Raw genomic sequence first — 23659 nt, 5'->3', positions numbered from 1 at the left:
TATTACAGGATTCTAATCATGTTTTCTCCGTCACATAATCTCCCACTTGTCACTTGCAGTTCTAAGAAATCCTAGTTAAGAAAAATCCATTAAACTGATTAAAACAGAAGAGAACGTCATGTGAAGCTCTTCTAAAGTGCACCCTTTCAAACACTAAGAATTTTCCCCCTTCTCTTTCTTTTTTCTCCTATCTCGGTACACCACTGAATCTGTGTTCTTTCTTCATACAACTTCCTCTACGTGAAAATTGCATTCTTGTCCTATCTCGGAAGCTGCGATTCTACGCGCCACTGAACTCTTACCACTAAGTCTCAGTTGTTTGCAGGTACTAATGCCCCCGTTACTAGGTTCAATATCACTACTACCACCGACACACGAGACCAAATATGAGGAATATTTTTTGCCGAAGGTGAGTATACGGAAGTATAAAGGGACTTGTGGCGGATAAAAAAAGTGGTAGGTCAAACCGTAGCGACCCAATGATTAGTCTGCAAAGTGGTAACGGTTGAGCATTTTTGTAAGCTACAGAACGAGGATCGCTATTAGCGGACCAGGAGTTTTTTTGTTATGTCTATGGCAGGACTTCTATATGGTAGGGTCAAAACGATATGACTTACGGCCCGGTTGCGTAAGCGAATGCGGTCGAAGCGGTGCATCCTGCGCAGTGGTTAGGATCGAGTAGGACCCATACTAGCACCTCTCATGGCTGCAGTTCGCGATGGTCCCACCTCAATTCGAACCGCTGTCTCCACCTCTTTCGAAGGCAGCCGCTTACGCAACTGCACTGTTCTTCATGTCATTTTAAGAGTACAATAATCATCACAGTTCGGCCATTCCTTACAACAAAATGTGAGGCTCCCTCTATTCTTGGTGCACCAGGAACTGTAGATTACAGTAACTAAGGGTTGTAAGACCTTAAATATCTTTTATTCTTCTCCCAGCTGGCTTCATTTCAGGCCGTGTCAAAAACATCACAAGTATCTCGGCGACAAATATGCTATTTACTCGTTTCCCTAGGGATCTTTGCCGTCTTGCTCAAGATATTGATATGGAATAGACCAACAACACATTATGACAGGTGAGGCACTCCAGAAGACAGGTCACAAGGAAGTGGTGAATGTGGTGTGAACACTTCTGTGAACTTTCAGTTGTGCTGAAAATTGAGGAAATCACTTTCATTTCAGAAACAGTGATCCCTTATTACTACAGTATGTCTACACGTCTCCAGCTGCACGGCGGTTGCCAAAATCTGGTCAATTGTTTTGTTGGGTTCAAACTGCCAAAATCTACCATGAAACTAGGGTGAGTCCCATCGAAAAAGCCTACTTTTCTTTCTGAAAATCAGAAAAGATCTCTTTGAAGAGTTATAAAATGAAATTATACTTAGAAATGAAGATGTGAAGAATCAGAGCCTTGTAGTTCTAACTTTAAAGCAGATCACTTATGTTCGAGACTTTTTAGCCATTTTGGCACTAAATTCTCCGTTTTAACTCGTTCTCAGCGTAATTCTCAACGCTGCACTCGGTTTCTCAGCGCTTGTCAGGATAACAAATATTCTCAACGCTTGTCAGGATAACAAATAATAGAAAACTTTGCGATCGAATCGAGCCAGCACCGGAAGGTGTTGTCGGAATCACGAATTTTTTTTTTAGCTATTCTCAAATGCAATCGGTTGATTTGTGTAGAAAGGTCAAAAAAAGTCAACCCCCTACTGACCAGTAGATAGGAGAGGTGGGTTTATTATGTGTTCACATAGCAAGCGTGTGAACAAAAGAAGAGTAGCGGCACTTTTTCTGAAAAATAAAAGGACAGCATGGAGTTACCTTGAGTTGTACGAGTTATGTTGAAGATGCTTCGCTTTTTCTCAAACGCAAAAGAAGGCAAAGTACCATGAAACTGACGTAAAAAAAAACTGTGGAAACTTGATGGGGAATATAGAGTTCGGGATGCAGATTGCTCCACTCAGTTCCCTCTAATCGTCCCCAAAAACAGCGTGGGAAGCGCCTTTCCGCAAGGTAGGTTAGAACGCCTCACCTCTGTACATGTTCCATTTTCCTTAGAAACCTATTGGTTGAATAGGCTGCTGATGATACCTCATTGATTCGCGACCGCTCGCTCGTGAATGCGGCGCGCTCACAAAGGTGTCGCGTTCCCACGTAGGAATAAACGCCTTTCCCATGCCATTTTTCAGGACGGTTTAAGGAAAATGAGCGGAGTCATGCTCATCTACATCCCAAATTCTACATTTTCCATCAGGTTCCTGCACTGTTTCAATTTCGTAGTACGCTGGTTTCGAGTCAAAACAAAAACAAAAAAACACAAAAACCAGCGCTAGAGAATGTTTTGCTTGGGAACAGTCATCCGTGTCCCTGGATATTTTCAGTTGTTTCAAGTAAACTGCAGTAATAGCCTTCACTTGATGATATTTCTCATTTTTATAGGCCCTGGCCATCAACGAAACCTGGTTGTCCAGATGTGACCATGGACAATTGTTCACGGGCGATTTCTTTTCTTCTAGTGATATACCGTATTCCACAATATTCGCCGGCATTCCTGATTCTTATTATAATCTTTTCTATAAGAGTCGTTATGCATTTTACTACATTTACCACTATATTTCGAAAAATTTCGACTGGTATATGAAGGTACGTATGCGCCACTTGTAGGTGTAGATACGGCAGCAACGTCTGCTGTTGTGCTGCAGTAGAAAGTTGCCTATGACAAGCTTGATGTGTTGCTACTTTCAGGCTGACGACGATACTTACGTTATTGTGGAACATCTTAGAGAATATTTGTCTACCCTTGATCCTAGTAAACCCTACTATCTCGGTTATATACTGAAACCATATTTGGTAAGAAGCTGACGTTTTCTGGGACAAGCTTTGATTTGGATGAATTTGAATTTTTCAGAAACACGGTTATAATGCTGGCGGGGCCGGGTACGTACTTTCACGGGCAGCTGTACAGATTTTCAACGAACTTCTCTATCATAATGAAACATTATGTCCTGATGATATTCACGAAGATGTTGGAATAGGGCGGTTAGTAGTTTTTAAGGTTCTTCTTTCTACCACAGTACGTACCCCTTTTGTCTTGTATGTTCCTTCACGTTTCATAGAATTTTCTCCCTTACAGTTGCCAATTGTGTTTCCAATCGCCTTTGAGACACTGTAGCTCTGCATGAATTTTGCTCTTTTAGCATTATGTTGTTGATGAGCGCTGCGCGGATCTGAGGGAATTTCCTGAATTATCAATAATAACCCATTACCTGCGAAGAGTGGTCTTTTTGCTGCGTTATGACATTTTTATCGACTTCACTCTCTATCGATTACGAAATCTTTAGAGAATTTAGTGAGCGCAATGTACTAGAGAGTAGCAACGTTAGGGAAGGCGCAGGAAAGAAGAGAGTATGTCTTTTTGCGGATTGCACGAAATACGTGTAGTAGGGTCAAAACGACGTGAAGCACGGTGCAGTTCCGTAAGCGGTTGCGCTCGAAGCATCGGGATGCGACCATCGCGAGGTCCAACGTAGATGGTACTGGCGAATTTCCTCCCTCGATTGTAACTGCTACGCTCCACCGCATCGCTCCGAGCCCAACCGCCTACGCAACTGCATCGTTCTTCACCTTTTTCTTGACACTACTATAATTTTAAAATATTCAGAGCGAATAGTTCCTTCTAGAGTTCCTTTTGCACTAATGGGAAAAGACAGCATACTACTGTATACTAGCATACTGTAATCAAAGATGTATTTCTTCATCGAAGTAATCATACGATAGTGAAGAAAATCGAATATTTCAAGGTGCTTAGCAAGCGTTGGAATTTTTCCGCACGACACAAGGAATGTGTATGGTCAGAACCGATTCAATACCTACACTCCAAGTGACATATTTCATGCGAAGAAGAATCATCCAAATTGGACCTACTTCAAAGAAAAGAAGGTAAAATTTTAGAAATCCAGACGGAACCAGGTCTGTACATCACAGGTCTACATTTTCAGGGATATGAAGCGTTTGCTAAGGATTCCATCAGCTTTCATCATTTAGCCCCGGATGATATCCGTTTGTTCGAGATACTTCTTTATAAAACGAAGCCGCCCACAAACAAAACATCCAGGAAGTTCTGATCAAAGGGAATTAGGACTCTGAACAAATCGTTTGAGAACCATCACTTTTTTCAAAACAAAGTGTATGAAATGTATAATGTATGAAAAAATTGTCTGTCGAATACGCTAGCTTTAATTCCTTATCGCAATTTTTACCCGTGAATGTCAAATATTGTTTTGGGTTAATTCGAGCCTTGTTCGACTCCTCATCTTTTTTTTCTTACCGTTACTAGCATATCTGCGAGCTTTTATAGGTGAGATCTAGCCACTCCCTGAATTCTTCAAAACGCTCTCGCTCAGGATACATAACCCCTATGCTCTTTCATTGATCTCGCAGTTCCTTGTATATTCTGTTCTTATGTTTTAAAAGAAACGGACACTTTCCATCATTGACGGGTAATTTCAATGAGATTAACAAACATATGTTTATGGATTGTTGTGTGGTCGCATCTGTGATACTTTTACTTTTTGTTGTTTCATTTCATTCCTTCTTGATTTTTTCGAAGAAAAGAATTTGATGAGAATGTCAGATGGTGTACGAGTTTTCATTATTTCTACTACTATATACACATAGAAGGTCGTTTTGTGGTAACTATTGGGGGAAAACAGGAGGAAAACCCAAACAAACCTCGAGCAATGTTTTCAAATTGGCTTGAAGCTGAAGTTTGAATGTTCTCCAAATGTAGAACTGACGCGTTTAGAAGGAAACCTCTGTAATCTTTCGTTTTAATTTATAATAAAAAAAAAGAAAGTGTTGTTAGGAAAACACAATTCTAATTTCACAGAAAACACCACTGCTATTAATTTTCATTAGTCAGTGAAGGCGAGCGAAGCGAACACCACAGAAAGTCTGAAGTCCGGTTTTAGCCGGACGTTCAGACTGGTATATACATATATCGTATACATGTCCATGAGTATGCGTATTGAATCATCGTGGAGTGCTAACTCGTCCACATAAGTTGAAATTGATCTACCTGATTCTAGTTTGAGAGTTTTTCTATTTTTGAGTGTTTCTGAGTATTCCATTCCACAGTGTTACTTGTTGTGGTTATGCTTAAAGGCATCACCCCACGAATCTGGGGTGGTGCTTGTTTCATGTGGGTTACGCCTATACGGAGAAGTGGATTATGGAAAGAAAGGTGATTTCGTCCATTTCTTCCTAATTACCAGAAAAATAAGGAATACGACCCAGAAGATACGGCTTCGAGCGTTCGAATTCGACTGGAGCGCGCCAGCCTTGTGCACGCACCGCATCTTCCGGGCCGTTTTTTTACGGCAGTTAGAAAGAAATGGACGGAATCACCCTTCTCTCCATAATCTATGACCCCGTATATGAGTACTCCACCTGAAATCCGTACCAGCTCAGATTCGTGGGGTGATGCCTTTGAGGTAGTATGTAATCATAAATAACAAGGAGTTTCGAATAATCTGGAAAAATCAAGAATAATAAGAATAGTGTTGAAAAATAAATTAATGATAATAAATATAGTAAAAAAGTGAAATGAATACAAGTACATGTAAATAAATAACAAATAATACAATAGTAGATTTTGATGTACATAGTCGATATTCGGAACCATGACTATTTAGCCAGTCAAACATGCGGCTACCTAGAATAACTCATCTAGCTATGGATTTCGAGAAAGACGACTGGTTGCGTTTTTCTACGATATGTTAAAGATTAAAATTTCATTTGTATCCCAAAATAAATGGACAGCGTGGAGGAGAGCTGGTCAAGCAAAGAAGAACGAGGAAAAGTTCAGTTGAAGGGCACTTCGGATCGGGATCGGACACTGATAAAAGAGTGAGTGAATACTACGTATGCAAACTTGTATCATTTTTTTTTGTCATTTTCTCATTTGCGCTTACTTATTTTGGTCCTATCCAAACAGAAGAATTATGTGACTATGGTTACCGGAGCGTGCGCCGAGAAACGAGTTCCTAGCGATGGGAAGTAGCGGTACGGGTTTCGCCTTCCCAAACATTATGCGCCTCGGAATCGAGTTCTCTTATAGCTTCTATAAGCGTTCCTCAGACAGTTCCTTCTAGGAAAGCGAGACCAAGGAGGATGGCTTGGAACTGTTCACTTCAAAATTCCTAGAAATTTCTGTAACAAAACTAGGCAGGGACAGCTACTCAACAATTCATACAGTGCATCATTTGGTTTTCCAGTATTAACTTCATAAACTGATAAAGTACCCTATTGAAGGAATAGAAAAACTACTAGGAAAACGTCAAAGAAGCTTAAGCACACCCCAAATGAGATCCGGTCCAGGATGAAGGAGCGATAATTGAACGCGAAGGCGTTACCGGTAATCGCCGCTGCACCTGATCGAGAAGCGGAACGGGTACGGTAACTGGGTCACATATAACTTGCTATAACTTATAAATCTCCCCAACGCCGACCTTTAGCTCATAATGTGTGTTTCGCGTAGACACGAGTAGCTCTGCTACACACACTTCAGAGATCACTTTTCAGGATCCAAGATTATAGAAAACGTTTGAGAATTCCTTCTTCTTTCTCGTTTACGCATATGCTCAGATACGTTATGAACCAGAAATTCTTGTCTGCGCCTTCTGAAAAAGTCCACCAGCGTGCACATAAAGTTCCCGTTCTTTTAGATATATTCACTTCGTTGACCCTAATTAAGTCAGTGATGCGACTAGACAGTCCTCGTCCCGCTTGTCTATGTTTTTGTTACGCTAGAATTTCCTACAGTTTCGTACAGGAGCATGTTCTACTAGGGGCCTCGTCGTTTCAGACTATGCTCTTAATCGCGGGGCTGATGCTGTTATTCACTGGAACACACGCGATCTTCTTCGGCGGCGGTGGTGGTGGAGGAGGAGGTTGTTGTTGCGGTTGTGGAACTCCTCAGCCGGCTAGTTGTGGATGTCAGCCGGCTGCGCAGGTAAATTTCAATTCGCTGAGTTTGTACAGACTGAATGTTCACTTCTGAAAACCAGAGCCCGATTTCTCTTCTAAACGGTTTGGAATATCTATTGTTTTCTAGTTTATTTGAATTAAATGTCAGTAATCCTATAATTTCAGTGTCCACCTCCAGCACCATGCCCCGTGTGTGTCCAACAATCGTGTCCACCACCACCTACGGCTTACTGTCCTCAAGTTCAACCCGTCTACGTACCTTGTAGTGGCGGTGGATGCGGTAGTGGAGGAGGAGGATGTTCGGGCGGTGGTTGTGGAGGAGGAGGAGGATGTTCAGGAGGTGGTTGTGGAGGTGGAGGAGGGGGATGTTCAGGAAGTGGTTGCGGAGGTGGAGGAGGATGCTCAGGAGGTGGTTGTGGAGGAGGAAGTTACTCAGGTATCGCATCCGTTGTGTTTTTTTCTCATTATGTTTCAATCGAAGAAAGTTACATTTCCGTATTTTTATAAGCCTAAAAATTCATTTCATTTCATTATAGGAGGAGGAGGATATGCAACAGGTCCAGCTTCGGGAGGAGGTGGATATGCAACAGCCCCAGCAGTTGGAAGTTACGGACTTGGAAACTTTGCAGCTCCGCCACTTCCAGCTGCCAATAGTTATCTTGCTGGTGAGATTTGTACCCTTTTCAAATTTCGTGAAAAACTAGTTTAGTTGAGCAATGGTTTATTGTTCAGGCCCCAGTCTAGCGGCCCCAGTCCCAGCACCCAGCGTAGCCAGTTACGCTACCGGTGGTGGTTACGGTGGTGGTGGATCCTATGTTACAGGAGGAGGAGGCGGAGGAGGTGGTGGTGGAGGTGGTGGTAGTGGCGGATCTTATAACACAGGCGGAGTCCAGTCGAGTGGGAGTGGAGCTCAGCAGTCCATTGCACCTAGCGCTGTCACCTCTGAGCGTAGGTCTAACGTTACAGATTTCAACAGCGACATTTCACATTACAATATTTTTCAGAATACTTACCACAATCCGATGAACCAAATGCAGAAGCTTCGCTTCCCGCTTCCTCTTCTTCGTCCTCATCAACGTCAAGTAACTATGCACCACCGCTGAATGCCAAGCTTCGATCTCCAGAGCTGCACGCTTGCGAACCGGCGAGAATCAAGTACATCATATTGAAATCGAAGAAGGCTCGTGATGCCGGAAACGAAGAAGTGATGGAAGAAGCTGAAGAGGTGCGATTCGGAAGATAAAATAAGCGTTCAGTGTTTATTTCGAGAAAAATTGGTAAATAAGGTGGACCATCCCGCACCAGTCGAGGCTACAGCATCGCCGTTGGAGGCAAGGGAGATTGCTGATGACATTTCACGAAATGTGGCCGCAGAAAATGAGGAAGAAGGTAAGCTTTACGATCAGCAAGAGTTTTTTTTCCCGCGAAAAAATTTTTAAATAAAAAAGGCTTGGCAATTTCAGAAACGCGAGCAGATGGAACGCCAACGTTCTCAGATGCGAAGTGTAACAGCAAACAGTTGCAACAACTGATTTTGGACGTGAGATTTCCTCTCTAACAAAGCTAATAACGATTCTGTTACAGTGTCGACAGCATAAAACTTCAAAAAAAAAAGATTCATTTGTAGAACATCGTGAGAGAAGATGCTCTGGCTTCAAAACGAGCTATACACGAATCATCGCTGAAGAGGTTCCCTGAAGCTACAGTAGATGTGATCTGCTCAGGGACAGGTAATACTGTTGAGGAGAAACTCTCCATTTAGTTTCCAGTAGTAGACTCAAGGGACCTTATTATTACCTTGTTGCTAAATTCCGCGTACGAAACTGAATAGTCACCGCCACTCCGACAAATTCTTACGATTATTCGAGAATTTGACTCATTTCTGTGTCACTGATAAGGTTTGCACGAAAAAAGACAAATATTCTTCATCCGAGTAAAAGCGGATGAGATGAAACGTGATCCCTAGAAATAGTACACTAAATAGACATGCTACCACCAAAATGTTTGCAATAAGACGGCATCTACCTTCTCCCCATTAGAAAATAGTCCAGCCGTAGTTGTTCCAACAAATAACTATGGTTGGATTCCAAAGAATATGGAACACATTATTTCTTTATGGTAATCTCTGGGTAACAGCAACATAAATAGAGGATTGAGAGGACAGACAGAGAATGCCAGGATAGTAAAAGATAAAGTTCCTGTGCGGATGCGCTTACAGTTGGGTTAAAGGCATCACCCCACGAATCTGACGTGGTGCAGATTTCAGGTGGAGTATTCGTATACAGTATGGGAGACTACGGAGAGGGGGGTGATTTCGTCCATTTCTTCCTAAATGCCGTAAAAAAACGGCCCGGAAGATACGGCTTCATTTGTTTTGGCGCACCATTTTGTACAAGAGGTTCGATTGGAGCGCGCCAGTCTTGTGCAGCGCCGCATCTTCCGGGCCGTTTTTAACGTCAATTAGCAAGAAATGGATGGAATCACCCCCTCTCCGTAGTCTCCCATCCCGTATACGAATACTCCACCTGAAATCTGCACCACCTCAGATTCGTGGGGTGATGCCTTTAAAAGCGGTTATAGTCGGGAGAGGACACTTACTAGCACCATTCTTCGCTGCAGTTTGCGATGGTCCCACCCGGACTGCAACCGCTTTCTTCAGCGCACTGCTTCGAGCGCAGCCGGTTACGGAACTGCACCGTGCATCATGTCGTTTTGACACGATTATGATCCGTTTGACTTCAATTCCGAATCATTTGGGGCGGATTAACGCGTTGCTGAATGACGATGATTTCGGGAAGCGAGCCGATGTGCCAAGCTAGTGTACACTACACTATGTCTGTTATGTTATACTCCTAGACAAATTGGATAGCAATTTATCGACCTTAGCAGGATGAAAGGCAGGCTTGGTTGACACTAAGTTCCGACATACAACGGCAGCCGAACCTCTCAACCATTGCTTCTGTCAGTCCCTTAGGACAGCAGAAGTAAAAAAGAGAGGAAGAGAAGACAGGGCAACGCTACAAATCTTTCTACAGATCTGTAGCGTTCATCTACATATCTACATCTATAGATCTTAATCATACTCAATTAATGTGCTTCAAAAATTTTGCTTGATGCCAGGAAAAGCAACAAGAAGGGGACAGTTCTCCTCGAATTTCATTCTTCTCGTTTGTACATAATTTTGCGGCATAACACACTATACGATTTCAGTGCCTTTTTAGGAACCAGTATACTAAACCACTGTATGTTGTAACGCTAATTTCTTTTGTTAACGCAAACTACAATCTTTTCCAGGATTTACGTACTTGGTTTCAACGACAGAGCACTGTGAAGCACAAAAAGACAGCGTGATTTGTTTCGTCTACAAACGACCTCTTCTACGACATTAGAGCAAGCACTTTATGCTTCAAATGTATATACCAGTAATAATAAGATTTGCGACATGACAGGAAATCTGATAAAGCTATATAAATACAAGTTTGATGTAATCCATCTCGTATTAATACAACAATGTTGCATGATACAGAAAATCAGAAGTTAACATACGAGTTATCTAACAACCTCTATAAGGAGAAGTAAGACAGTAGAAATGCATCACTTCATCGTACATTGCTCTCTTGTATTCGCTATTATATTACCGGTACTGTTTGATCCCTTCACGTCAGAGTGCCCCCAACTACATTTTACTCCAAATCTACCGCTTCGCAAGAATAGAACACGGTTTAAAGAAGGTTGCACATATTGCAGTTGAAGACTTACTAGAAGGGCAGAAATATAGCCGAAAAGGAATAGGAATAACTATGTTTCGCGATAAGCGAATTCTGTCAATAATCGTGCAAAAGTACTGAATCTCTAGCTATCGAATGTAACGTACAATGCTTGTGAGAAGTAAATCGTATTAAATGTGCAGTCCTTATACTAAGATAGGAATAAGGACCCAAAACAAGCACGAACAAGAGCCAGTTACCCGTAATTAGATAATAAAACTATTGTGAAGCAAAACAAAGATCCAAGTGCTCGTTAATATAAAATTCGATTACCCTATCACCACATGAAGGACAGTACACACATCGGTTCAGGTCTACCTGATCGATGTTGTCTCGATCAAAGGCATTAGCAGTAGAAGTACCCGGACAACTTGAGTCATCTTCAATTTCTATAGGGCTGTCAGCAGTGCCTAAGGCATTAGAAGATACACCACTAGATGATGGGGTCCTGGAAGATCCGGCAGATATCTTGATGCCGATTATTTTGACCGATGGCCATGAGATTGATTCTTTTTGAATGCTCGGCACTGTTTTGTTCTCGGCCTGTGTTGAAGCACTACCAGAAGCACCTGTAAGTGCAACGACTTCAGTAATCTTTCAGTAAAGGAGGCCTCAAAAATCTACATCCACTGCAGTACTACGAGAAGAGCACCACAGAAAGTGGAAATTGAACAGAATTAACGATAAACAAATCATAAGAAATCGAAACCGAACAGTATGAGAATCGCACCGCTACTTGCTGTAGAGCCGGAACCGGAATCGCTAGAGTAGAGCTCCAGCAGTCTAGAACTTTTTGGAGTGCTGGGGGTTTGACTGGTGGTCCCTAAAGTTTGTCCGCTTCCGACAACAGAGATCGAGAAATATCGATCAAGCGTATTTTTGGGTGAAAGTTTCTTCTCGGGCACAGCCTTCTAAATGCGATTACTTTCATAGAATCTTATGCCTTTGTGAATAAAAAATCTGAGCTGGTACAATCAGAAACTAGCCTCTCCGTTTGCTTTCCTCTTCCTTTGACCATAGCCTTCTGGTTCTTTGATCTTCTGGAAAGTTCCTGCAAGTCTCCAAAAAGTAGTAAATTCCTCTACAAAACAAAAATTATATATTACCATTGCAGCTTGACTTGTGTGAATTCCACCAAAGATCATTAGGACCTGGAGCACGATTCGAGGATCGTTTCACATACCCATAGAAAGGCTTCCGATCGCGACATGGGCCATCACATCTAAAGATCTAGCATGAACGCAACAGATTCATGAGAATGTCTATATCCAAAATCAGCTGCATACACATCATATACAATCGCCGACGGCTATCGCTGTCTGCTAATTCATGTGACTATGGTGGGGCCAAAGCGACGGTTGAGATTCAGGTGAGACCACCGCAAACTACAGCGGTGAGTGGTACTAGCAAAGATCCTCACCTATCCTAACCGCTACACTCAATCGCGCCGCCTCGAGCACAGCCGCTTACACAACTGTACTGAGCTTCATGACGTTTTGACCCAACTATAGCAAAGCACAGATCGACAAAAAAGAAATGGATGTCGAGGCCGCATCGCTATGAATAGTGTGATGCCCAAGAGTTAAACCTACTAAATATGCTTACATCTGCGATATACTGCCGTCAAATATCCTTTAAAATCGCTCGAAAAATGGGCATGAAATAAAAGCAGCATCTCGAAAAATTAAATCCATTGAAGATTGAAAATCCATTGAGACAAACAGCAAGTTGAAAACTTACCTCCAAACGTGTTGTTTGTACACGGCCACCTCATCATGGAAAGAGTGATAGATAGTAATCTTTGTATTCGCCATTTGATTGATTCTAAACAAAGATGAGAAGAACGATATTGAGCTAAGCTAAGCTTTGAAGTAATAGCACCTGTACATATGATATTGAAAATCCGGACCATGACCATCCCTATCGCGATTTCGTTTAGTGACAAATAAGAAGGCGTGGATCATTTCATGCTAAAGGAAGTCATTCTAACACGATGATTTGCACTATTTCAAACTATTGACTTCGTTTTCTCCGAAATTTGGTTGTTTATTACTTGTTATAAATCATAATTTTATTATGGATATTTGCGAGATTTTATTTATTTGAGGGGTAGCCATCAACATAGTCAGGTCAAATCGACACGAAGTGCCTTGGCGTAGACGGCTGCGCTCGAAGCGTCGCAGTGAAGCGTAGCGGTTAGGATCGAGGTGGAACCTGCTAGCATCACCCAGTTCTCGATTATGCAATTCGCGATGGTTCCATTTCAATTAGAACCGCTGTCTCCACCGCGCCTCTTCGAGCACAACCGTTCACGCGACTGCACCGTGCTTCGTGTCGTTTTGACCCGACAATATCTTGTCCGTTTTGCAGCGTAACCAAATTCTGGAAGGTTAACATACAATAAAATGATGGGAATTTCTTATCCCTTAGAAACCGCTCAGATCTTATATTGAGAAGAAATCCGTAATGCTAGTAACGAGTCCATTTCGCACCTAAACACCATTTTATACTCAGAATTTGCGTGAGTCAACGTTTCCAATTTCTAAAGTTTCAAAGTCTAATGACAAAATTAACCTCTTGCTGCAAAGAGATGTCATTTTAAAGAGAAGAAGAGAACAATGATGCAGCAGTTCTTTCCCAGAAGAACTTCATCTTCGTTAATGGACCTCCGCACATAAGTTCAGCGAAAACTTCAACCGTTGGGGAAATAAAAAAAGATTCCGGAAGCTAACACTTAGGCAACAGGCCTTTCCTTGAGATTTTCAGGTACTTTTCGTACGACGGTTTCGTCGTACAGAACTAGCAATCGTACTTTCGAGGTGCAGTCCTCGAGTGTTGAGCATAATCGTAAGCAAATAATAATTATTTATTGTTAGTTAGTACGAATTCCCACTCAAATTCCAAATAAGATTAATCTAGCCTTAAGACATGTAACTGGTAAGGGCAAGCATACGGTCATCTTTCTTGGGAAATGATAGTAATCAGCACAAACCCGTCGATATAATCGAAGTTCACTTACCAGCAAAGTTTCGATAAGATCTTTCCTTGGCCTAAGCTTCAAAAGTGGGAGACTTAATCGAATTGAACACAATCCACTGCGACCTTCATAGGAACACACTCCAGCACACCTAAAATGAGCTCCAAAATTCACTATAACAGCGATATGTTATAGTTAGGCTGAAGTGACTAACGAATACATCCTCGGGCTCCATTTGACCTCACATCCTGCCAGCGTTCCTTCAAAGAACCGGTCATTAAAATCTATGAAAAGCACGTGGATATCCGGACAAGGATCCGCCAACTCAAGCGCCGGATCCACAAGGTCGTATGACATTGCATGCGCAGTTCGAAGGCAAAATCACAGCGAGCCCTTAAAGGATTAAAGCGGCGGTCGTTTGCCATATATTTACTGATAGTGAACATTTCCAAAAGCCTACAAATCAAGAGCTATCAAATACCGAAATCAATACGGCAGCGAAAATGAGGAGGAATCGTCATCTCAACAAGTAAAAGTTGATTGAGCTCTAGCGGAAATATCTGCTCCAATGATGATTTGATTTGACTTTTTGAGGAATCAACTCAGTAGATGTTTTCCTTTTTCCTGCTCTAGAACTCCAATCAGCCGCTTAACTTCCGATTATTGTATTTCGTAGCTCATTTGACAATAAACACAGTAATGCTGGCGATAGGTGGTGTAGAACAGCGGTGAGAGGTCGTATAACGTGTGTCTGGACGGTCGTTGCTTTTGAAACCGCTCTAGGCCAACCAACCCATTCATCCCTCTGTGTTTCATAGATCGGTGGTAAGATGTAATTGGGGAGGGAGGATCCAACTGCGCTCTCATTTCTTGGGGCTACATCTTCCTTTTTCTCTTAGCAGCTTTAACCTACATGTCTTAGATCCTCCAGGACTAATTCTTAGGTTTTAGGACTGACTCCGACTGACTTAGTTATTCGCTTTCACAAATAAGAGAGCAGTTGAGTGCCCCTTAAACTCCACTTTACTCTAGACTCGTCTGGGACGAAAAAAAAAACAACAGATTGGTACGTCCCCCCACCCACAAAATATTTCGTGAGCTACACGTGCTCATGTGCACTCATCAACCTCAAACGATTCTGAGTCAGTGTCGAAGCCGATAGCGCATCACAAAAAGATTGATCAATGCCAAGAACCATCGATATTACGGTAGTAGGAGGGGAAAGGTGCACTTTGATTTTTTTTCAACTTTCGAGAACTCCGAACTGCCTTCGGAGTTCTACAATTTCAAGCATTGAGAACGAATATTGCATCCATTCGTATTATTATTAAATCCGGTTATGCACTGTCTTCGGAAGAAAATCTGAATAAGCCTAAGCTAACATAAGCCTTTGTTTCACGAAAGTTATACGAAAACAGCGTTCAAATTACCATCTTACAATTTTTAAGTGTTGTATTCATGTTCTAAGTGTATCTGAAATTATCTCGAGGGAAGCATCAGTTACTTTATGTGTGTCATCGTGTCCTGACCACAGTCCTCCACCCTCCCCCCTCCCAACTATCTTAGCATAGGATTTTGCCCACATCCTTTATATTAGTGAAATCGCACAAGAATATACGAAATGCTTTTAGAGATATCTTGAAGGCAGTACGAATCCTGGCTTCCTTTCATGGCGTCAGGAACAGCGAAATCGCTCGAAAATCATCCACTATTGGGAGCAGCGAAGCTACGACAATCACTTACAAAAACGAGGAAATTGAATACATTACTCAATGCTGTGAAGAAATTTCAAGATGAGAATGGCATCAAGGTAAGTGGTTCAATCCCTTGCTCTAATGTACATCCTCCAAATGCTTTGAGACAGGTGATTTTACTAGAAATCCGTAATATCGGTTGGATGCTTAAGTTTTCTTGCACCTTCAAATCTTTTTATCTTGAAGTTTTGTTGTGATGGCTGAAATGATTGCGCATATGTGGACGTTATTACCGCATTACTTTTAATATTATATGATAGGGGTTGTAAATCATACATATATAGGATGAAATTTACCTTCATTTTTTAATGTGTGCTTGTGTTTTGATTCAGGGATATACATTTAGATGGATACGCTACCACCAGCATTACAGCTGCTAGATCTACACAAAATAAAACGCCACGATTTGTACGAACAGGTAAATTAAAGCTCCACACCTTATTATTATTATATTTACTCAGAAATAGTAAAGTGGAATAAGCACTTAGTCTTATACTCATTTCTTGTTTCTACAGGACCTTAGGACTAAAACGGTATGCCAAGGCGATTTAACACCGGGTTAGAGAGTTTGAATTGGCACAAAAGTTCCAAAGAATTTGTCGCAATTTGTCATTGTTTCTGTCGCTCTCCATCGCACAGAATTACTACCAATGTAAAGAGTTATTCTAGGAGAATTGTTGACTCATTTTTAAAACAGAAAAGTTACTTATAAAGCGTAGTTTTTAATTTCAGGCTGCGATGGATATTTCTGAGCATGTAGTCGCTCGAATTCGTGAGCTAGGTGAAAATGGTTCATTTGAATCAGTCAAGAAACTTGAAGAACAGTTGGGAAAATGTTTCGACATGTTCCCACTTCCGCAGTTTCGTCCAATTGTGTTGGAAAATCTCAAACAGCTACCGAAAATACCAGACAAGTGCTCATTGATTCTTTTTTACCTCTAATTTTTGAAATGTGTTACCTTCCTTTATTCACGTCATACGATGATACTTCCGCCCTTCTCCAAAGTCTCGTTTTTAGTTATCTTAATACAATAATGGGCGACAGGGATTTCTATGATGCTTGTCCGCTAACAGTGCAGCAGCAGATTTGGCTGCGTAACAACGATCTATTCGTGGAAGCGTTTAGTCCTCTCATTGAGTGCTATTTGAAGTAAGTCTGAATAAAAATGTCTTTTTGTTTCTTCAGAACTCTTTGTATTCAAAAACAGCTGTAACCGCTTTCACTCGGAAACTGAAGACCTCTCACCGCTCACCACCATTCAGCCTTTTCTCTTTGTTTTCTTATCATGGTATTTGTTTCCCCTCATCTATCAGTGCCTGAATTCTGCCACATTCTGTAGTGGAGAAAACTCGTGGGTTATAAGCGTTCTGTTGTTTAGAAGAAAACAAGATCTCTTATTATCTGTGGAGCCATCAAATACTAACTTCTTTACGTTCGAAACAACCAAAGCACGTCGCCAATGGAGTGAGATCAAAGGTTCATATTTGAAGATATGAGCACAAACTTGCTTCTATAGATATCTAATTCAGTTCTCTCACGTTTCTCTTTTTCGCCTTGTTACATCACCCGCACAGTCGATTATCTTAAGCAGTATCTGGTTTGATTTAGATTTGATCAAGTTTTGTGGCAGTCACGAAGAACTGTTCAAGTCAATGACTTCATACATTCGAGATCTTTTTGCTGCAACTGGCGATGCAATGTTGTGTTCATTGAGGTCCGTTCTTAATCACTAGTGACTGGTGGGACAATTTTGCTCAACTGATTAACCCTAACGTTTAGGTACGAGTTGATCATGGCTGCACATGATGCTGGTATTGAATGTTTGGTGAAGTCGGGTCAGTTTGAGTTTCATCCGTATTTCACACTCTATCAGAAAACATCAAACTTTAGATCCATGCCATGATTTCGCTTGGTGTCTCGAAGCGTGCATACGAGACAAGCATTTAGAAAGCCACCAAACGACGCGACTGCGGCACATGCTGGACATGTTTCCAAAGTCTTACCATGAGGTGAAATTCTTGACATCAGATAGTGCATGTGAAATGGTGCTATTCTTCAGAGTGTAACTGACCTTGCAATGATAGCCGGTGACGTTCATGTCATTCACTTCCTGTGTTCTATGACTGTGAAAAAGTTGCGAGATTCGGTGAGGGCTGAGTATTTCTAAAATCGCAAGCATATTTGTGCTTTTTTGTTTCTTTTTCTTTGGAGTGTTGGTTTTCCAACTCTTGTTGTTTTTAACAGCATGTTTCTCGCAACAATGAGGCTAAGGGCATGCATTTAAAGGCATCACCCTACGAATCTGGGGTGGAACGGGTTTCAAGTGGATAATGTCTATACGGTGTCGCAGATTGTGGGCGAAGAATGTTCCATTTATCTCTCCCTCTATCAGTGTAATTGGAAGGTTCCGTTCGTCTCTCCCTGCATCGCTGTAAACAGACGGCTTGGGAACGCTGTTTCTTACGACGTCCTCTAGTGCAATGCGCCATCCTTGAGCTCCGCCGTCGCCTGTGATTCGTCGAATGGAATGAATTGCCCATCGTGGCGTCCGAATGAAATCAAGTGAACGAATCTTCCACGAATCGCAGTCGGGGGCGGGGCGCAGGAGTGGCGCGTTGCAATAAAATAAGTCGTAAGAAGCAGCATTCCGGAACCGTCTTCTTACAGGGATACAGGGAGAAAAGAGCGGAACCTCCTCTGTATACATACTCTGCGATCCGATATAGGTATACTCCAACGAAAATCCATCCCAGATTCGTGGGGTGATGCCTGTAAGGCATAGATGCGGAAGGGAGAAGCTTCGCCAACTGTCGAAAAGTGAGGGTGGAGGGTCACTTCGAAAAACGTCGAAAAGTGAAGGGGGTCCTTTCGCCTACTGTCCGAAAGCGAAAGGGGTCTGAGCACTGGCTTCGGCTATCGCATCTATGGCTTAGAGAGTTATCTCGCATTTGTAGCAGTAATTGAAGTTGATGAATTTTATCTTGTCAAAGGTTCTTGTACCATGTGATCTGGCCTATGTTGTCTAATATCTACGTTTATGCGATTTGTCAAGTGATGACATTAAAAGTTTCAAATTGACTTCAGGGAGGGACTCATTTACCCCGTGATATGCCGTCAGTCGTCGTTATGGTGAGGGTGTTGTCCTTCGGATGTGCTGCGAAAGTATGTTTTGCCTTTTGTATCTCTATCACAGTAACACTGTAATTGCTTCCCAGAAGGACTTTTTGTGGGTTTAATTGGTGATGACTGAATCTTCACCACGTGAATTGGCTTTTTTTAGGATTTGGTTTCTAAGAAAGTACAACCCGGTGAGGTTCTGGATTCAGTGTTTTTGAACCGCTTCTTGCCAGAGTTCCAAACGCTCATGGTTGAGGATTGCACTAGAGCCGAAATAATGCGCAACAAAAGTAATATTTGATGAGTTTGTGATAAAACTGATTTTAGCTTCCACTTTATTCCTCTCTTTGTTGACTTCACTTTTTTGTAGCACCCTTGTTTTTTATTACACCTTTTTTTCTTCAGAAGATCTTGAGGAAGAAGTGGATCTAAGCAATTTGCTGAGCAAGCCATCAGATCAAATGATAACTTTTCTAAAGGTTGGCTACAACTAAAACGTTTTTTTTTTTCATTTTAGTACTGTTGAAGTATTAAGGCAAGTCGACTGGCTGCTCTACTTTGGTATCACTGTTGTCTTGATATGCTGCCCAGCAAGAAAAGGATCGGTGATTTGCGCGGACTTGCTCGATATGTGGAAGTTCTTCCCTTGCTTAAAGATAATGTGAGCGCTTTAGTATACATTATAATGAATCGAAGGTTTCAGTAATTTAGCACTTGTTGTTGCAGATAGTTTGCTCCGGAGTTTGGTGTCACCTTATTTTTCATCGCCTTATTCATTCAAACCAGTACGAAGCCGCCCTAGCAGATCAGGCCATCTACGCCGCCTTAATCGACCAGCTTTTGCTGAAGAATCTGTTGGTGAGTTGTGCACCAGTAAGATATTTAGTGCTCTCCTGTGCAGAAATTGTATCTCTAAATTGTCTGAAACATAATTAAATTAATACTGTAACTCTTATGGTTGCGTTTTTTTACTTCTTTCATATTTTTCTACAAAGTTATCACAAGTGATAGATGTATGACTTCGACGTTTTGGTTTCAGACGGATCGCTGTGTGAAGTATCAGCTGTTCAAGCTAATCAGCCAGATTGGCTTTATTTGGGGACAGCCACACTGCATGACTATCATGAGGGATTTTGATGTTGAAGTGAGGTTCATTTATTTCCCAATGTACATTATTAGTATTTCTGCTCATTGTTATTATTCCTTTTTGTGTATGAAGTCCTTTTCAGTTCTTCAAGAGCTCTAATCACCCAGATATGGACTACTTCATAGAAGAATATAATAAATTGCGTGAAAGAATAATTCCAAAACCAATCGAAGGGATTTTAGAGGCGGACCTTGAACAGGTATGACAAAAATATCAGATGACGCACTTTGATTTTGAAGACGTTTTAATGTACTATTCCGGGTATTATTACTGTGGGTACATTTCTTATATCTATGATCTTGCTTCTTCACGATTCAGCCGTCTTCATCAAAGCCAACACCAACGGTACCACCGGTGGCGCCTATGGGATCTGCTTCACCAGCACCTGGCATTCACTACAATATGTTCGCTGGTAGTACTCCACATCATCCAATTTGAAAGATGTAAAATCTTTGACTACAATACTTCTCACTCCCTCTTGATATTCTCTTGATAGCGCATTTAATGACCTTTCCTTCTGCTGCTACCGGCATATCCAAAATCTTTAGACAAGGCAGACAGACTTGCATAAAAACTACATTTCTCGTACACAAGTCCTTAATGTTACCTGTTCTCCCCACGTGTAACTCCGTTTTTTTTTTTTTTTTTTGATTTTCCGGTTTCTTGTTTTTTTTTTGCAAAATATATCTTAATTTTTAAACGAATCAACGGGTACACTCATTACTATCGTTGTAATTGTGATGCACAATTTAAAATGTACATAGTTGTGGTTATCCTATTTCATGCACATCTTTAGCAAACATTTCTGGAAGTTCCAAATGTAGCTATTGCTATGAAATGAACTTTTTCTCTCAATAACCCATTCCACTGAATATACGATTGTACGTTTATATTTTTCTTCTGGTTTGTGTTTGCTACGTTATTCGCTGCATATATGGCGAAGTGACACTCTTCACTTTTGGAAGATTGTCGAAGGGATCTTCATCAGTTGACCTGCACCTCATGAGCCAAACCTCCTTCACCTTCAGGAGGGTCCGGCTCCTCACTATCGAACCTATGATTCTCTGTAGATATGCTTAAATTCAGTGCAAAAGTGTATGTCAAATTCAAATCTGGAGCCGTTGCCATACAGGAGACCTTTCGGAGGGCCTGGTTCTTCTAGTAGCCGTACACTTGCCGAATTGGCGGCATCGGTAACTACACCACATGATGAGGATGCTTTCATAGGTAAATGTAAACGTCTACCTTAAAAATTCTATCAAACGCAGCGAGGGAATATTATGGTCATAAATGATCTCGAATTTAAATGCAGATATGATGAATTCATTTTAAAAAAATGGGAGTTATACAAAACATTGGAATTTTGAGTGTCTTTAATCCATCAAGAAAAACTCCTATGAACATTTGTGCGTATTCTATGAAAATGTTTGATTAATCACATTTAGGAATATGTTTCTCTCGTTTTTTTTCTTTTGCATTTTCTCCGAAGTCCCACTTTTGGAAAGAGTCCGTACTCCATGGACATTTATTAGAATTTGCTCATATTTCAGATGTAACAGGTCTAGCTAAAGTCAGACAAGCAGTGACAGGCGCTTGCCGAAAATGTGGTTATCCAGGACATCTTCCATTTCAGGTAGCACTACTTAGCTAATGGCCTTTTTCTCATCAATCAACACATTTCTGAAAGTCTCAAAACAATTTAGTGTAGAAATTACATTCAATTGAAGCCTGGACAATCAACTGTCATTGACGTTAGCTCGACAAGTAGCGAAAGCAGTGATAAAGAAACTCCACTAGGTATGAGATTTATCCTCTGCTTATAAATCGGTCTTTAATAGCAATCACAGTCACTTTGAAGTGGAAAAGACCAGAAAGAAGCTAAGGAAAAAGGACAAAAAGGAGAAGAAGAAAAAGAAGAAGAAAAGACATAGGAAACACAGCAGGTGAGATCATATTTAAAAGCAGCATACCACGAATCTGGGGTGGTACGGATTTCAGGTGGAGTATCCGTATACGGGATCGTAGATTACGGACACCGGGGTGCTTCCGCTCATCTCTTCCTGACTCACTACAAGCAGCCGGCCCCTGAATGCTGTTTTGCACGATGCCTTCTATTGCAGCGCGCCACCCTTGTACGCGTAGCGTCCCTTACTACCTATGGGAGCAGCCCGAATTGATTTTCGACGAATCGCAGGGCGGAGGCGGCACAAGGGGTGGAGCGTTGCAATAGATGGCGTCGTACAAAACAGCATTCTGGAGGCGGTTGTTTGCAGTGATGCAGGGAGAGATGAAGCGGAACCACCCCCGTCTCCATAATCTACGACCAAGTATACGGATACTCCACCTGAAATCCGGCCACCTCAGATTCGTGGTAGGCTGCCTTTAACAGCAATTCCTACCATTGTAGAAGATAAAGCAATCGAAATTTCCAGCAGCTCTTCTGACTCTGATGGATCTAACCATGAAAAGAAAAGCAAAAAGAAGAGGAGACATTCAAGCAGTTCATCTGATGAGCATCGAAAATCTAAAAAGAAGAAAAAGCATCAAGAAGGACGTCAGAACAGGAAATAATTTTGTCAAAAATTCTTCAGCTATGCGACATTCATTCGTCTTTGTCTTCGGAAAATCTCGATTTGCATTGTTTTTCGACTGAAAAGCTCATTTTGTGATGTGATTGTAACACTCTAGGCGATGTAATGTTACCTTCAGTGTATATTTGTGGGTATGTTGTTGATAGATTGCTTTTGAGAAGTCGGATCTTCCTGAATATAAACTCGAGGTCTGTTTTCATCTGAAATTGCTTATATTCGATTATTTGGATTGAATTCCTTCAGAAATGGTCCTCCTTTAATAAAGCACCCGCAACCTTCCTTTGCCAAACAATTCAGCCTGTACAACCTGCATAATCGTCTCCTTATGTACGCTTGCGTCCTTCCGTGCTCTTTCAAGGCGTCGTTCACTCAGCTGAGTGCAGTTCGATAGCATTTCATTGGTTTTCTCAAATCGCCGAAGACTTAAAAGTGTTGTTTTAGCAGGATAACGAATATTAGTGAAAAGGTATGAATCTGTTTATTTTCTTGGTAGGAATTCCGAATTAAAACCAGTTTGTGAATGATTTATTATTTCTATGAGCGGTGAAAATGGAACCTCATAATGTTAGCGATTTAACATCACAATTTCGCTAAATCCTCATTGCTTTAAGTAGGCCTGGAAACATAGGAAGAATTCGAAACAGGAAGGAGATTGCGTTGTTTATTTATTTGCTTTACGCTGCAATCGAGGGCTTTAAATTTTGGTAAGGAGGAGTGAAAATAGGGCGATTGACAAGAATAGTAAAAGTGATTAATCAACAAGGATCTCGTTATTTGCTAGGAAATAATAGAGGGTGGGACTTTGAAAGAGTGCCGATATAATATCATGCAAGCACACCTTTGAACTATCTACACAGATCTAAATAGAATGGTAATCTTTCTGTCGAACAGACCTTTTCCTTTGCGTGTCGATTATGTTATTAACAGTTTGATGATCAACTTGCGATGAAATGGCGTCAATAAAGTGATCCTGGCCATTGTCATATTCTTGTGAAGGCTCTCGTCGGAACATCAGTGAAATCTGAAGCAGCATTTTTCTTTCATTCGGGAGAAAAGCATGAGGTAGGACGCAGCAAACTACAAACAAGATCAAAGAGACAACACAGGAGCTGCGATAGAAACGATCGCCGACTGGCGCGCTCCATTCCGAATTTCGCGGCAGAGTGGGAAGTGTCGGTGACGTTTGTGGCTGCATTTGCGGGATTCTCTCTGTGAGTCCTGTGGGATCGGATTGCATAGTTATTGGTTTTCAGTGTAAACAGGGGATGAAGGACGAGTTCTACTTACATGATATCTCTTACTACAGTAGACTAGTG

At 41.5% G+C, this 23659-nt stretch overlaps 5 protein-coding genes across 7 annotated transcripts; 3 read left to right on the top strand and 2 right to left on the bottom strand.

The window, feature by feature from the left end:
* Positions 1 to 331: 331 nt before the first annotated feature.
* Positions 332 to 4126, top strand: RB195_013677 (uncharacterized protein; the record flags this gene model as incomplete). The annotated part of the gene is made up of 8 exons (XM_013453889.2): positions 332 to 409; positions 957 to 1078; positions 1185 to 1302; positions 2442 to 2645; positions 2748 to 2852; positions 2911 to 3041; positions 3803 to 3941; positions 4001 to 4126. The coding sequence occupies 8 exons, from the start codon at positions 332 to 334 to the stop codon at positions 4124 to 4126; spliced, it is 1023 nt and encodes a 340-aa protein (XP_013309343.1).
* A 2744-nt stretch (positions 4127 to 6870) lies between these two features.
* Positions 6871 to 10378, top strand: RB195_013676 (uncharacterized protein; the record flags this gene model as incomplete). The annotated part of the gene is made up of 9 exons (XM_064203609.1): positions 6871 to 7014; positions 7155 to 7425; positions 7526 to 7654; positions 7722 to 7937; positions 7994 to 8214; positions 8276 to 8378; positions 8453 to 8529; positions 8617 to 8719; positions 10284 to 10378. 9 exons carry the CDS (start codon positions 6871 to 6873, stop codon positions 10376 to 10378), a joined length of 1359 nt encoding a protein of 452 aa, XP_064059490.1.
* A 597-nt stretch (positions 10379 to 10975) lies between these two features.
* Positions 10976 to 14090, bottom strand: RB195_013675 (uncharacterized protein; the record flags this gene model as incomplete). Its single annotated transcript, XM_013453887.2, has 8 exons — positions 10976 to 11325; positions 11487 to 11667; positions 11743 to 11807; positions 11863 to 11978; positions 12497 to 12580; positions 12638 to 12726; positions 13776 to 13884; positions 13948 to 14090. The coding sequence occupies 8 exons, from the start codon at positions 14088 to 14090 to the stop codon at positions 10976 to 10978; spliced, it is 1137 nt and encodes a 378-aa protein (XP_013309341.2).
* A 1312-nt stretch (positions 14091 to 15402) lies between these two features.
* On the top strand, positions 15403 to 22323 carry RB195_013674 (uncharacterized protein; the record flags this gene model as incomplete). 3 transcript variants are annotated; one of them, XM_064203608.1, is made up of 22 exons in its annotated part: positions 15403 to 15543; positions 15834 to 15905; positions 16220 to 16401; positions 16506 to 16637; positions 16867 to 16964; positions 17097 to 17202; positions 17268 to 17323; positions 17379 to 17497; positions 17548 to 17634; positions 18573 to 18650; positions 18769 to 18895; positions 19011 to 19084; positions 19141 to 19266; positions 19332 to 19463; positions 19645 to 19749; positions 19835 to 19951; positions 20071 to 20164; positions 20839 to 20979; positions 21303 to 21385; positions 21456 to 21549; positions 21611 to 21695; positions 22185 to 22323. In XM_064203608.1, the coding sequence occupies 22 exons, from the start codon at positions 15403 to 15405 to the stop codon at positions 22321 to 22323; spliced, it is 2388 nt and encodes a 795-aa protein (XP_064059489.1). The 3 variants fall into 3 exon arrangements, with proteins under 3 accessions (XP_064059489.1, XP_013309339.2, XP_013309338.2); XM_013453885.2 differs by lacking the exons at positions 20839 to 20979; positions 21303 to 21385; positions 21456 to 21549; positions 21611 to 21695; positions 22185 to 22323 and having other exon boundaries at positions 20071 to 20190; XM_013453884.2 differs by lacking the exons at positions 15403 to 15543; positions 15834 to 15905; positions 16220 to 16401; ... (12 more) ...; positions 19835 to 19951; positions 20071 to 20164 and having other exon boundaries at positions 20850 to 20979.
* A 31-nt stretch (positions 22324 to 22354) lies between these two features.
* RB195_013673 (uncharacterized protein) lies at positions 22355 to 23355 on the bottom strand (the record flags this gene model as incomplete). The annotated part of the gene is made up of 4 exons (XM_064203607.1): positions 22355 to 22401; positions 22456 to 22543; positions 22651 to 22765; positions 23237 to 23355. The coding sequence occupies 4 exons, from the start codon at positions 23353 to 23355 to the stop codon at positions 22355 to 22357; spliced, it is 369 nt and encodes a 122-aa protein (XP_064059488.1).
* Positions 23356 to 23659: the final 304 nt, after the last annotated feature.

Source organism: Necator americanus, chromosome V, assembly GCF_031761385.1.
Source record: "Necator americanus strain Aroian chromosome V, whole genome shotgun sequence".
Taxonomy (NCBI): Eukaryota; Metazoa; Nematoda; class Chromadorea; order Rhabditida; family Ancylostomatidae; genus Necator; species Necator americanus.
Note: the sequence above shows the minus strand (reverse complement) of the source record. Positions and strands in the feature narration are given on the sequence as shown.